The sequence below is a fragment of the Achroia grisella genome, unplaced genomic scaffold (genome assembly GCF_030625045.1).
Source record: "Achroia grisella isolate CSIRO2021 unplaced genomic scaffold, CSIRO_AGI_Agris_v1 utg452, whole genome shotgun sequence".
NCBI classification, from domain to species: domain Eukaryota; kingdom Metazoa; phylum Arthropoda; class Insecta; order Lepidoptera; family Pyralidae; genus Achroia; species Achroia grisella.
Window position 1 is genome coordinate 1103550 of NW_026712864.1, and position 15903 is coordinate 1119452.

The 15903-nt window shown below is 31.9% G+C and overlaps 2 protein-coding genes across 3 annotated transcripts; one reads left to right on the top strand and one right to left on the bottom strand.

Moving 5' to 3' along the window:
• The first annotated feature begins 5099 nt into the window (after positions 1 to 5099).
• Positions 5100 to 8339, top strand: LOC131845104 (probable nuclear transport factor 2). Of its 2 annotated transcripts, none has more exons than XM_059194138.1 (4): positions 5100 to 5366; positions 5764 to 5835; positions 6203 to 6301; positions 6393 to 6578. In XM_059194138.1, the coding sequence occupies exons 1-4, from the start codon at positions 5259 to 5261 to the stop codon at positions 6501 to 6503; spliced, it is 390 nt and encodes a 129-aa protein (XP_059050121.1). In that variant the 5' UTR covers positions 5100 to 5258; the 3' UTR covers positions 6504 to 6578. The 2 variants fall into 2 exon arrangements, with proteins under 2 accessions (XP_059050121.1, XP_059050120.1); XM_059194137.1 differs by lacking the exon at positions 6393 to 6578 and adding an exon at positions 7850 to 8339 and having other exon boundaries at positions 5119 to 5366.
• Positions 8340 to 10245: 1906 nt separating this feature from the next.
• On the bottom strand, positions 10246 to 15349 carry LOC131845102 (uncharacterized). Its single transcript, XM_059194135.1, has 7 exons — positions 15003 to 15349; positions 14652 to 14791; positions 14098 to 14257; positions 13236 to 13454; positions 12059 to 12217; positions 11123 to 11257; positions 10246 to 11048 (listed from the first exon to the last, which is right to left on the bottom strand). Exons 1-7 carry the CDS (start codon positions 15150 to 15152, stop codon positions 10890 to 10892), a joined length of 1122 nt encoding a protein of 373 aa, XP_059050118.1. The 5' UTR covers positions 15153 to 15349; the 3' UTR covers positions 10246 to 10889.
• Positions 15350 to 15903: the final 554 nt, after the last annotated feature.

Below are 15903 nucleotides of genomic sequence, written 5' to 3' on the forward strand. Positions count from 1 at the left end.
TTTGAACAAGTGATGAGGCCAAAGGCCAATTCTTATGTATGTTTATTTATTATGTCTTCATTCGTGTTCAAAATTTAAGTCTTATCCGTAGTCCATATCCTTGTATCAATTATTTAAAGTTTTATCGATATCGAGGTAACGTATAAATATATAGGTATATATGTTTCAAAATTAGTTAGCATGTCTTGGATGTCGCGCGGGATTTTTTCCGGTTTCTTGTAAATGTTCAGTAAATTATCAATAAAGACCAAGCGTTGAATATTATAAGCGGAACATTCGAAAAATATGTGATTTAGGGTCTGACTGCTGTTATTGCACTCTTGACGTGCATTTGAATCAATTATTTTCATTCGGCACAAATGACTATTGAATCTAGCGTGACCAAAACGAAGTCGTATAAGGAGTGTGTAAAATTTCCGATTTTTATAAACTCTAGATTTAGTGAACCAGGGTGAGGAATGAATATTTTTGTTAATGGAGTAAAACCAATTACCCTTGGTCTTTAGCGAAAGTTGCCACTGTTCAACCCATTTTTGACGAAAACTCTTGTAAACTATAGAAAGAATGTCGGAATAAGGTATGGCAACATCCTTGACAACGCCAATGTCATTGTTGGTGATAGTTCTTGCCAGGAAATCTGCGTTTTCATTGCCAAAAACACCAATGTGTAATGGTGTCCATAATAAATAATATCATAACACTCCAATGAAAGCTCATGTAATAATTGCTTAATGCTATCTATGATATAATTGGTTTTATAATGTAGTTTGTTACTTTGAAGAGCAGTTAAAACGCTCATACTGTCTGTGACAATTAACCATTTTTTGCAATTGCCCCTATCATCTTTTATATAACAAAGTGCATTTAAAATAGCCAAAGATTCTGCTGAAAAAATACTAAATTCTTTATGTATTCTAGTTCCATGACCGGTTCTGATACTTGGTAAGTATAGAGCAAAGGATGTTCTCGATTCGTTTTTAGAACCGTCTGTAAATATGGATTGATGAGTTGAAAATGTAGACAACTTGTTATAAACTTCTTGTTTGGTCCTTAACTCAGAGTCAATTACAATATTAATATTTGGAAATTTACTTTCAAATGGTCCATGGTAACAATTCCAAAATCTATTGCTTTTGTGAATTTTGTACTGCTGATCAATATTGATTGAGTCAGAGAAATCATGAAGTATATAGGGAACTGTTTTAGAATTAGAAAGGGGAAATAAAGAAGTAATATGTTTGAGCTTTTGTAATCAGAAAAGGATAATAATTTTAGGATGAATCTTTGTTTTAAGTACCAGAATCTCAGGTTTAATGGTGGTATACAGCACTCTACTTGTAAGGAATTTATAGGGGTTGTTTTCATTGCACCAGTTATGTATCTTAAATTATTATTCTGAAGTACTTCAAGTTTATGAAGCTTGTTTTGGTCAGAACCAAAACATAGATAGCCATATTCAAAGTGGCTGCGAACCAAGGATTTGTACAGCATTAAAAGGATCTTAGGATCACATTTATATAGAGCTTTGATAATATTAAATGCTTTGGAAGCTTTACCTAGTAAATAATCAACATATTTGTTCCAAGACAAATTGCTACAAAAAATAACACCTAAAAATCTAACTTCAGCAGTAATAGGTAGTTGTGAATTATTATATAATATTTTAATGTTTTTGTAGGATTTATTAGTTTTAGAAAATATTACTACTTTAGATTTGTCAGGGCTTACATCTAAATTGAGGTATTTAAAGTAATCTCTTAATCTTAACAATGAGTTACTTATTTTTTCTGTTACTTTATTAATGTCTGGGCCTGAAAAGTATATAACAAGGTCATCTGCAAATTGAAGATTCCTGACATGTGGTCCTAAAATTAAATTAAGTTTGTGTATGTAGAGGATAAAGAGTAATGGACTAAGTATTCCACCTTGACACACAGATAAAGAATTTCATTGAAATTGAGCATTTGAAAACAAATCAATGTCAATCTGTCAGAATTTTGTAAATCCCAATGTAATTACTCTATGCTGCTTTCACAGCACAGAGTAATTATATCTTCATAGCATTTATTAGCTAAGCAACGTTTGAAACACAATTTGAAATTAATATAGAAAATAGTTAATGGCAACCCAAGACAAGCAAAAATTTAATCTTTTAATTTTAATTTAATTATATATATAATTAGTTAATAAATGTTACTCTATTTATAACTGTAACATACGAAATAGTTATAATGCAACGTGTCTTGAGTAATCATGTTCACTAAAATGTCCAAATGTTTGTAACTGTGGTATAGTAATGGCTTATTGAGCAGTCTTAAATATAATAGAGCAAGAGCCCACGACTGCCAGACATACGTCATTTTAGTAAACGTGAAAGTTCTTGTATGTGTGTCCCCAACATAGGTAAGAACGATCCCCAAACATGAAACCTGGATCGTGGTTCCTTTGGCAGGTACCAGGTAACAAAGGTGTAAAAAAATTCATATCAAATTCGTTATTTTAAGAAACTCCATATTTTCATATGTTGTTCGTAGCATTATTATAACTTGCGCTGCTCATTGCCAGACACGTAGTGTGGTTCCAACCCCCCGCCGGACCCCCCTAAACTATACTATTTTATAAATAAACTTACGTCATTTTAATAAAGCTGAAATTTATATATATATTATTGAGAGTTCTCTCAAACTGAGTTTCCTAAATTGCCAGATAGTTTTCTTGGTTCCTTATCCTACCAGACTCATTAAAACCGTATATTGGGTAACAACGGTGTATACAATTTCATATCAAATTCGTTATTTTAAGATGCTCCATTTTTTCACATATTGCTCGTAACAGTATTATAACTTGCTCTGCTCATTGCCAGACCCTTAGTGTGGTTCCAACCCCCGCCGGACCCCCCTAAACTATACTATTTTAGAAATAAACTTACGTCATTTTAATAAAGCTGAAATTTATATATATTATTGAGAGTTCTCTCAAACTGAGTTTCCTAAATTGCCAGACAGTTTTCTTGGTTCCTTATCCTACCAGACTCATTGAAACCGTATATTGGGTAACAACGGTGTATACAATTTCATATCAAATTCGTTATTTTAAGATGCTCCATTTTTTCACATATTGCTCGTAACAGTATTATAACTTGCTCTGCTCGTTGCCAGACCCTTAGTGTGGTTCCAACCCCCGCCGGACCCCCTAAACTATACTATTTTATAAATAACCTTACGTCATTTTAATAAAGCTGAAATTTATATACATTATTGAGAGTTTTCTCAAACTGAGTTTCCTAAATTGCCAGACAGTTTTCTTGGTTCCTTATCCTACCAGACTCATTGAAACCGTATATTGGGTAACAACGGTGTATACAATTTCATATCAAATTCGTTATTTTAAGATGCTTCATTTTTTCATATATTGTTCGTATCATTATTATAACTTGCTCTGCTCGTTGCCAGACCCTTAGTGTGGTTCCAATCCCCCGCCGGACCCCCCTAAACTATACTATTTTATAAATAAACTTACGTCATTTTAATAAAGCTGAAATTTATATATATTATTGAGAGTTCTCTCAAACTGAGTTTCCTAAATTGCCAGACAGTTTTCTTGGTTCCTTATCCTACCAGACTCATTGAAACCGTATATTGGGTAACAACGGTGTATACAATTTCATATCATATTCGTTATTTTAAGATGCTCCATTTTTTCACATATTGCTCGTAACAGTATTATAACTTGCTCTGCTCGTTGCCAGACCCTTAGTGTGGTTCCAACCCCCCGCCGGACGCCCTAAACTATACTATTTTATAAATAAATTTACGTTATTTTAATAAAGCTGAAATTTATATATATTATTGAGAGTTTGGGGGGGTCCCGCGGGGGGTTGGAACCACACTAAGGGTCTGGCAACGAGCAGAGCAAGTTATAATACTGTTACGAGCAATATGTGAAAAAATGGAGCATCTTAAAATAACGAATTTGATATGAAATTGTATACACCGTTGTTACCCAATATATGGTTTCAATGAGTCTGGTATTATAAGGAACCAAGAAAACTGTCTGGCAATTTAGGAAACTCAGTTTGAGAGAACTCTCAATAATATATATAAATTTCAGCTTTATTAAAATGACGTAAGTTTATTTCTAAAATAGTATAGTTTAGGGGGGTCCGGCGGGGGGTTGGAACCACACTAAGGATCTGGCAACGAGCAGAGCAAGTTATAATACTGTTACGGGAAATATGTGAAAAAATGGAGCATCTTAAAATAACGAATTTGATATGAATTGTATACACCGTTGTTACCCAATATACGGTTTAAATGAGTCTGGTATGATAAGGAACCAAGAAAACTGTCTGGCAATTTAGGAAACTCAGTTTAAAAGATCTCTCAATAAAATATATAAAGTTAAGCTTTATTAAAATGACGTAAGTTTATTTCTAAAAAGTATAGTTTAGGGGGGTTCGGAGGGGGGTTGGAACCACACTAAGGGTCTGGCAACGAGCAGAGCAAGTTATAATACTGTTACGAGCAATATGTGAAAAAATGGAGCATCTTAAAATAACGAATTTGATATGAAATTGTATACACCGTTGTTACCCAATATACGGTTTCAATGAATCTGGTAGGATAAGGAACCAAGAAAACTGTCTGGCAATTTAGGAAACTCAGTTTGAGAGAACTCTCAATAATATATATAAATTTCAGCTTTATTAAAATGACGTAAGTTTATTTCTAAAATAGTATAGTTTAGGGGGGTCCGGCGGGGGGTTGGAACCACACTAAGTGTCTGGCAATGAGCAGCGCAAGTTATAATAATGCTATGAACAATATATGAAAATATGGAGTTTCTTAAAATAACGAATTTGATATGATTTTTTTTACACCTTTGTTACCTGGTACCTGCCAAAGGAACCACGATCCAGGTTTCATATTTGGGGATCGTTCTTACCTGTGTTGGGGACACACATACAAGAACTTTCACGTTTATTAAAATGACGTATGTCTGGCAGTCGTGGGCTCTTGGGCTATAATCCTTTTAAGCTAATAAAGTACTATCTATCTATCTATAGTTTATAATTTTAGCTGTAATTAATGAGTTTTTTTATACAATGTTGGGAATATTTGATATTTTTTAAATGGCTACATTTTCAACCGCTTACCATTTCTTTTCTTGTCATGTATTTGGGTATTTTATACCTGAATTTTGTAATAAATTGGGATTTCTGGTCGTTTTAAAATTAGTTGGACATTAAACACGTCTAAATGGCGCTTAATCCACAGTACGATGCTATCGGTAAAGGATTCGTACAGCAATATTACACATTGTTCGATGATCCGGCACAACGACCAAATCTGGCAAATATGTACAACGTGAGTTATTTTAATTATATCAGATTGTTTAATGCCATTCGTATCACCGTACTATATTCCTTGAAATTCGTAATTCTTATCGACTTCAATATATTTTTGTAGGTTAACTTTAACCTCCCGCCGAAAAAATATCAAATTTTGCAATATGTTTCAGTATACGAAAAGTCTTAAACAATTCCTACATTAGTAAATTACTTTACTTTATACAATATTTACGATGATTGCATTGAGTAGACACTAATTGTGTTGTCTACTTGAGTGCTTAAAATATACGGTACTGGTACTTGGAACTGATATTTGACCAGGGTCACCCAAAACAAAATTGAGTCATGACATTAAATAATATCAGGTTATCTACGAAGTAAGTGTATATTTAATATTTGTAGTTTTATTTTAGGTTGAAACTTCTTTTATGACCTTTGAAGGTGTTCAAATACAAGGTGCTGCAAAAATTATGGAAAAATTAAATGTAAGTATCCATTTAAAAAAATACAGTTTTATAACAAAACATGCTTTAAATTGAAATTCTTATTATGTTTGTATTTAGATACAGATACAAGTGTTTATGTATGTTAATGCCACAAGGTGTATAGTGGACATTTGAACACATACATTGACTATCGCAAATCTGATAGAGATAAATCCTCCCATGGAATGTTTGTCACAGTGTAGTTTATTTACATTTCTATAACATTTCAGCTACTGTTCTTCTGTTTATTCCATTGTTTGTGTTATTTTGTTAAAATTCATTATCTGTTGTTTGCTTTATGTATCTATTTGGAGAAATTTTATTGCACTGGAAAATGTATATGCAGCACAACATAATTAATTTTCAGGGTTTGTCCTTTCAAAAAATTGGTAGATTAATAACATCTGTGGATTCACAACCCATGTTCGATGGTGGAGTTTTAATTAATGTCCTCGGGAGGTTGCAGGTATGTTTAGTATGGCATTATAAACCTCATTATCATTATATCTATATGTTATTAATGGTATAAAATAATTTTATTGTTACATTTGTAACAGACAGATGATGATCAGCCACATGCTTATCTTCAAACATTTGTGCTGAAGCCAATAGGAACTTCATTTTATGTAGAACATGATATATTCCGACTGGCACTTCATGATGTTTAAACATATTTATGTTCATCATAGTGAAAGTAAGAGAGCATAGACTAGTGTTATACTTTAGCATTGTAATTTATGTCTTCATTGTGACTCTAATGTGGCTAACCAGTAACTTATGTTTTAAAGAATTTAATTAACAATTAAAAGACATAAATATTAAATTTAAATTAAAAGATATAAAAATGTCTAATTGCTTGCTTTTAGAGTGATTCATTGTTAAAGCAAAAATAGTATGATGCAACAATATTTAATTTTTTGTTAATAATAATGATGTTCCTACAACATAAATTATCATCACTTTTTCTTATATTTTAATACACAATAACATTACGATAGCACTACTATTATATCTTATAATGTAAATTAGACATCTTTATAATAAATCTGATAACACATAATTTTATTATTAGCTGTTTTATACGCACGCTCTTTCACGCGCGAATTACCTTTCACGCAGGAAGGAATGTGCATGTAAATGTAGAAAAAGAGAATGAGAAAGACTGCGCTCACTGCTAGTTCACGTGTTCACACATTCTTCAATTGTACATGCTTTAGTGTCTTTTCATAATAATTATCTTAGCAAAATGGCATCTGACTATAGAATAAAGATAGTTATTGATAATTTATAAATCCTTAATAATCATGTCTTTGCTGTATAGGTTATTCGTATTTTTGGAAAATAAATATAGTGATTTTTATTTTAAAGATCATGTATGTCATTGACGTTGTGTGAAAAAGTGGACTCAAAAAAATAGTAAAATGCAATCATTCAGGATAATACGCTCCTGATTGCGAATGAAAGAACGTGTCGTGTGAAGGCAGATAAGAGTAGTTTCCTGAATGGAATGAGATGAATTTGTTTAATGTTCTCATTAGTGATATGTGTGTATTTTTTTAAACCACCCAACCACTAAATTTTTTTGAGACAGAAGATTTTTAGTTTCGATATAACGAAACTAAAAATCTTGTGCGACCATAATTTAAGAATATGTTTATGTGATAATATTGTTAGTCGAATATAAGAATCCCAGTTGCTTATCTCCTTTTTTCCTATTCTAATATTTCTTTATTAGGAAATCTTTCCAGCCTTCGCATGTTCTATGTATAATGACAATTATTTAATAATCAGTTGAAGAATTATTTAGTAAAGAATAGTATATAGATTATTATTATATTACATTAAAATAAAAAAAATCTTTACTGACTAATCAATACCATTAATATAGATACTTTAAATGTTACTTGGTCTTTTATGCTTAAAGGGTGAATTTATACCAATAAAACTGATACTCACTTCTTTACACATTTATCACCTAAGTTGTATTAAATTTACAATATTGTTTCTGTTGCAGTGCGACGATGATCCCCCACATCCATACATGCAGACCTTTGTACTGAAGCCACTTGGAGAGTCCTTCTTTGTCCAGCATGACATATTCCGCCTCGGCATTCATGATGTAGCTTAACTCTCAAATTACAATCATAAATATTATTAACGAACAAGGTCATACAGAAGTACTTGTATGAACCACATGCTATATAAATCTTGTTTTGGTTATCTAGGTATAAGTAAATAACACAGGATGGATTGCCTATTTGTTTCTAATTATTGTAAAATAATTGTGGTTTGGGCACTACTATTGTAGGGTGGATAGGTATAGATCTCATTTTTTTTAACAGCCATTGCATTTCATTCTATAGTACCTACCTTTACCTATTGACCTTACAATTGTATGTCCCGAGACTACTATTTGGCATTTCTTTGAGCTTGAATGTACTAAAATTACTATAGGCATAGTAATGGCAGATTTTTTCAATTACATGTATACATTTTACAAATAATACATATAATTTTTTTAAACTGGATTTTATTGATTCCTTGTTTCATATAAATAAATTACTTGTAATTAGACAGATGGTACTTGGAAAGGCTCAAGTAGTTTTATTTTTTTCGGACTACTCTAATACTGTTGGCCGCAGCCGGCCTTTACAACTTCACCGGACGACTAAGTCCCCTTATATTTATGGGACACTGACAAAATATCTTTCATGCCATAGACATGCAATTGTGATGTGACGCCAACCATTGTACAGTTCATCAGTTCTCATTATTATGATATACTAGCTGTGCCCGCGGTTCTGTTTCTGATTCTGATGTACATATAATCCACGAAGTCCGTTCAATAGTTTCTGTGTGAAAGAGTAACAAACATCCATCCATACTCACAAACTTTCGCTATAATTAATAATAATAAGATATATTTCAAGAAATTAGGTAAAAGAATACACAAGAAATAGATGCTAAGACAATCATGTATTAAGTTATAAATAGTCAAAAATTAACAAAAGAACCACTGAAAACAGGTACATGTTTACCAATCTCAGAATTTAAGACTCTCCTTTTAAATCCTTAGATACTACGAACACTTAACAAGTTTACTTTGCATGCACTACTTTACGATTTACACACCGGGCCCCGCATTGCGCGGACCAAACTTGTCTAAGTGAATGACTAGGTTGCAAAAGTGATACTCCCATTGCGAGGCTGGCAAAGATGCCACAACCGATTGTACTCCTGAACATTGCAGGTCTTGTGTATTTAGCAGTTTTCAATTACATGACGTTACCCACACTTTTATTTGTTAAAAATTCGAGCTTTCTCATTCTTTAATACTATGAACTAGTTACAAATAGTATATTTTTTTAACTATTATTGCTTACGTAAAGCATTTTCTGTTAAAATGAGAATAATCTTATCTTACAAATATATTAAAACTAGAACGGAACATTTATTATTGTAGATCAATTGTAAAATTCAATGAAATAGTGGTATGTGGACCCACCCGAATGAAACAGTGGCTATTGAATGTAACTTACTTAAATGTAAGTTTTTTTTTATAATTGCTTTTGTAAATTATGAATCTTAGCCATATTAGCTATAAGGTGCTGTAATGATTTCCAGTATGTAAAGACGGCCGTGGTTGTTAATTAATGACTACAGACTTTTAATAATGGTTTCTTACAATTGGTGAAAACAGCGATAACAAACCAAATTTATTAGAGAGACTGCGGTAGGCTCATCATCTGTCACATTGAATTCTAATAAACGAAAGTCGGCATGTCAACTTTTGTAAATAACTGTTTAATAAGACGTCATCAGTTTACATATATATAACTACCACATCTGAAATAACAGCAGCGAATCTTATTTAAACTGTTTCAATAACCCCACCATTACAAACTTTCCAGTCCATTTACCTAGTATAATTCTTCCAGACAGCTAACATAACACCACATTAGGTAACGCCTATGAGGTGACAAAGACTACAAAGCAGAGATCAAAATGAACATGGCAAGACCGCATTGGTCACTTTTACATAAAGTTAAATTTTGTACATTTTAGCCTCCGATTGATAATACTGTTCCGTGACATCCATGAAATAAATATAATAAACACAAGCACTAACCAACGATGAATATTTTGCCAAAGCATCAGGTTATAATTCACAACACAGCGAATATTGATAAGCTAACAGAGTTATGCGAAACTGGTAAGTAATTGAGACTACATAACAAACAGCAGCATTTGCAGAGAGAACTGTTCACCCTGCAAATAGTCTGCTTTATAGATTGTTTTATCTTTGCGTACTTTGTTTTAAAATGTTGACGATGATTTTTTATCAAATTGCGACAGAAATATAGAGATGGGTATGACAAATGTTATTAAAGATATTTATAAAGATATTTATAATTTAAAAATTCCAATAAACATTATCCTGTGAAACATTTTAAAGCTTGCAGTATTTTATAATTTACTCTGTTAACTTATCAACACAGTAATATAATATCAGTTTGTAAAAGTGGATGTAACAGAACAGTGTCACAATGTATCAGTTTTCCTTTTTGCATGCATGAATAGCAATGTTATTTAAATAAATATCTTTATTGATATCACTCGTAATTTTTTTAATGCGAGAAAATCTAAATTTCATAATTGTATGCCTGAGTTTGTCATCTCTGAACACAAAAAGATATCACAACCTATCAAATTTTAAACGGCAAAATACTTTTTACTACAATATACCTAGTAGAATTTGTGAAAAATAATAGTTGTGAAATGTTAAGCAGACACTTAATTTTCTCAAAAGACCCTGAAGCGGTAGTAATGATAGGAGATACAGTTCATAGTGCAATTTTCTTTCATTATATATAGATAAAATAAGTAATTAGATATTGAGATTGAGCTGGTACACAAACACGCCGTTATAAAAGTTCATGACAGTATTTAAGGAAAAGCTTAGTTCGTAATAAAACTCTAAGAATACATTGATGGACTAGGAATACTCAACTAGAGATAGCAAACTCAGGCCAATCGCATGAGATACGTCTTGTTTAGGAGCCCCCTTTCTTACGACCTCGTGAGCCGGCGAGCGCGACCCCACGAAGCGAACGCATAGCCATCGCCCGGTTGAAGTGACGCTGGGTTTTGTGTTCTTCTACGTCGCCACCGTTGTCTACTGACGACAGTATTACTAGGAGTACTCCCATCACCTGAAACGACATATATGATTGTAGATTTCCTGCTTGATATTGTGACATAATTATGTTATGAAAATTAATCTTACCAGGCAAACAATTATTAGAAGTGTGTACACGTGAACTGATGCTTCTGGTATATTTTCTATATCCTTCAAAGCAGCCAGCGCTGGTTCAAAATCTGGCCTCAAATCGAGAGTGTGTCTCAGATGTACAGCAGCTTCCTGTAAACATAAAAATACATATATTTAGAGGCAGTTATCTGAATATTATTTATATTTTGTAAATACAGCCATGATAATACATTGTATTTGTGTATGTTTAATAGACATAAATACATTTCAGGTTAAAGTTTTTAATTTGGTAAGTTATTATTTTAGTAGGTAATATTTAAGTTATAAACTAACATATTTTTAATACACTAGAGTGTCTATATATAATAATAATAATAATATAATAATAAACTTTATTCATAAATGCACGGTACAATTAAATATAGTTAGCCCTGGCTTTCGATTTAGGTGAAACCTGTGTCACGAAAGCCAGTTCCCTCCAACATTCTGTAAACATTTTTTGGTACATCTGCAGTTGTGTACATAAAGGAATAAAAAAAAAAAAGTTAAAACTTTTGAATACAAAAAAAAATGTATAAAAGAGACGCTATTCTTTTTGACATACTAGATTGTAGTGAACTTTTATTTAACACAGTGTACTGAGAAAAAAAAAAAAAAGTAATAAGTACTTATACAAGAAAAATGAGGAAAACAAAAAAAGAATAAAAATTATAGTGTCCATGTGTTTGATTAGGAGTATGGGTATGTGGGTAAGTGTCTGTGTATATGTATGTGTGTGTGAGTTATTTATATTGTTTATATAGTCATTCTTTAACTATATATGTATGCATATATAAATACGAATATGAATGTATTATATTTGATTGATTTTCGGGCGAATGATAAAATATAGTAATAATAATTATAATAAATACAATATAGCTGTGATTGTTAAAGACCTTAATATCACACCTGATAATGTCCATATGCCTTTAATATTTCTCCAAGTGTGAAATATTGCTGCCACGCGCTGCGATCGGGCGGTTGCACTTCCAGTGAACGTCGTGTTAGGTAGATGGCATCATCAAGGTACTGTAGTGTGAACAGCACCCGCGCCAAATTCAGCAGCACCTGAGATATTTTTAAGTATTTACTCACTAATGACTTACTACTAATGTTTAGCACATTGACTTACTTCCGATAGGCATGGGTTTCATTACTCAGATTATGCAAAAATTTGTAGTCATGAGTATGATTTTTGTATACAAATTAAAAAATCAAAAATATTCACAGGACATGTTAGACATTTTTGGCACTCATTCAACAAATTTTTTATATTATACTTTTTCTCTACCGTCCAGTGCAGTATATAGATCCAATTGAGAAGAACTGGCAAGACTAAATTGAATTACTTTTTTTTTTTTAAAGCCAGTTTATTTACAATGTATATTTATATAGGTGTCTATGTGTAACATTAAATGAAAATCCCATGCATGAACAACTATTGCCATGCACACTCGTCATTCAAGTAATCGTTTAGTGAGTAATAGGCTTTGCTCAGTAAATATGATTTAACAGTTGTTTTGAATTTATTTAAGGGTAATTCCAGTATATCCTTTGGTATCTTATTGTAAATTTTTATACTTTGTATTAGTTGTTTAGTATCCATAGCACAAGCTCTGCTCATATTCGGGAGCAGACAGTGTTTGAATACTTGTCCTGGGTCAGTCTTATTACTCTATGTGTTAAATATTTTCTAAAATATGTCTTAAAACAATTTAAGGAAATGAGGAATCATCATTATTGACTCACTGAATTAACAGTTTAATAATAGAATAGTTTTTCAAGAAGGCGATTAACTTAACAAGAGTAGAGGTTATGATGATTGCTATACTTAATGACAGGCATTAATAAACATTTTTAAGGTAACATTGTAATTGTTCCCATTGAATTCATTGTCAATAAGAGCATTTTATGTATAATTTGTGAGTTTTGTAAGTTTCAATGGTACAGCATCATTTTTAGAATTATTGCCAATATTGAAAATTTCCTTCAATTTGAGAGGCATATGTACTTTAGCTATATACATATATTTTTGACAATGTCTAATCCAATATTTAGTTACCTACATTAAAGTAATATAACTTACCTCGGCATTATAAGGTGATACTGCAAGGGCACGTCTGAAGCATTCAATTGACTGTCGAGTGTCACCCTTAATTCGCCAGAAATTACCAATCTGATTGTACAATTGTACTGACTTCGGTTTTTCCCTCTTGGCTTTTTTCAATCGCTTTTCAAGTGCATTTATGTCTAGCTCTGTCACACCATTTTTGAAGGACTTTTTCTTTGTAAATATGAGGGCAACCTGTAATGATGAATCATAAATATTGTAATAACATTATTAAACACCAATACCTATTTAATATTATATCTAATATATATAATTAAAATCAATTAACAACAGAGGATGTTTTTTTGTATAATCTAAGAATTAGTTGTTGATGACTGCAGTTGGCAGGGAGCGAAATTGGAGTGAATGAATTGGATTGAAATTTCCCCTGTGAAATGTGTGTACCATGAATGGTGGTCGCCACCATATTGACAAGACTATAAAGTAGCCAACTCCTCTGACTATCCCATTTGGGATAACGGTTATGATGGTATGTACAATGCTTTACAGGTGTAACTTGTATGGATATATTAATATTTTTAGTAGAATCTACACCTTTCTTAGTGATTTTAATAAATGAACATCTTCAATCTTGCTATGGTGCTAGACATACTCCACTGATTTCCCAAAGAGTCACTATATCACCAATTTGATGGACACTTGATGACCCGTAATAACATTGTCGACTCATTCTCACTCAATCATATTTTTATTTACTATGCCATATATATAACTATACTAGCACAACAAACCTATGCAAACATTAGTGACTGAATCATCTTGTAAAACATTATTCAGTAAGTTATTTAATATATTATTAAACTTATGTTATTTTTACCTGTGGTTCAGGCACATTTGGATGCCTGTGTCTTCTTGCCACACCAACTAAATTGTCATAATATGTGAAATTCACAGCTTTGCCACAGTCTAAATATTCATCATCAGCATCATCATTTGTTTCTGTTGATGTAGTTTCATCACTTGGGTCTGTACCAGCCCTGAAATATTATACACATACACAATTAATTCTCAAAATAAAGTATCATCAAGAATTTTATCTAACATCTTGTCAGTTCTGCTCAGTTGAAAATAATAATAATTAAAAATACTGCCTAAACTAGTATATAACAAAAACATGAATCATAAATAAAAAATTGTTTGATTCTTATATGGGTACCTACATACTTACCATACATTTCAAGTTTCTAATTTATAAACATGTACATCAACACAGTATAACAGGTAGGTTCTTAACATATATTACATTATATTCATTATTTACAGTGATTTGAAATAATTTTATCTGGTTATGCTGAGACTTTACATAGAGATACATGATAAAAGTTTAAATATTATGTATGTAATGAATATGGATGGGTTTTGAATAATTACCTCTGTTGTTCATATAACTGACAGTCTGTGCAAAACATATCAAAGCCATGTTTTGTCCAAGTATTACCATAGTAAACTGTAGACGTTATTATATTAAAAATTGAGTCCTCTTTGGTCATTTTTGATTTATCAGTGTCATCCTAAAATAAGAAATTTATATAACACGTAAAAAATTGCATAGCCATTTGATTATTTTAGAAGACTAATTTATTTTTTAAGGAAATATTCACCTATGTAACATAAAAAACGGTGAATTCAAGGTAATCAGGATAATAATGTCAAGAATATTGAATATTGGTAGATCTCTTGTATAGTTACCTAAATGTAACATATTGATACCATTTTACAGACCTGAGGCAATGTAGATCCATCAACAATTTGATCTTCTTCCACATTTAGCTTCCAAATATTCGAAGTGCGAGAATTTGTAATGATAATTTGAAAAGAAAATATATACAGCACCAAACAAGTCAAGTACGGAGAGTCCCACATTTTGACCATTCAAATAAAAGACAAACATGAACACAGCGTTCTTACTCTATTTTGATTACTTTAACAGAAAATAAATGTAATTCAATATGAAAGAGTTAATTTATAATAATACAATATATGGATAAGAAATGTATTAGGTCTTCCACTTTTATACTAATTGACTTCCTTCTCTTTTGATCTCGTTTCGTTTTTCACAGAGTAATTTACATCTACAACTGCAGACCACAGAACCGCAATATACCGCAAATCATAGTCATACACTCTATATTTCTGAACATTTATAGATTAGAAGTAGAATATGTAATGATAGAATAAGTTGAAACAGGAATTATCAACAATTTTGCAATAACGTTCGCCTTTAATGACAAAGATATCTTTGTTAGTCCTATAAGCCATAATTAACACACTTTCTCTAAGTTCAGTTTATCTCTATATCAAAATCGGTTCAGCGGTTGAAGATACAGTTTTTTGTGTGGAAATAAATATACCAATCGTCTCCACTCCGCTAAATCTCATTCGAATCTGCTTATAGTCGGTATGGTCGACTATGCATCGAAGAGACATATCCTTACGCGGCAACGTCGCCCGAAGTATATTCCCATCATCTCAACAACCGCATAACGGCAGCTGACCTTACGTATCCACTCGTTCCGTCCCTACCATGCTTTATCACACGCATGAGACCGTCCTCGCCGGCGAAGACAACGACCTCAACCATGTCATACCGTGCAATCAACCAGGTGCCATAGCGCTCCCGTGC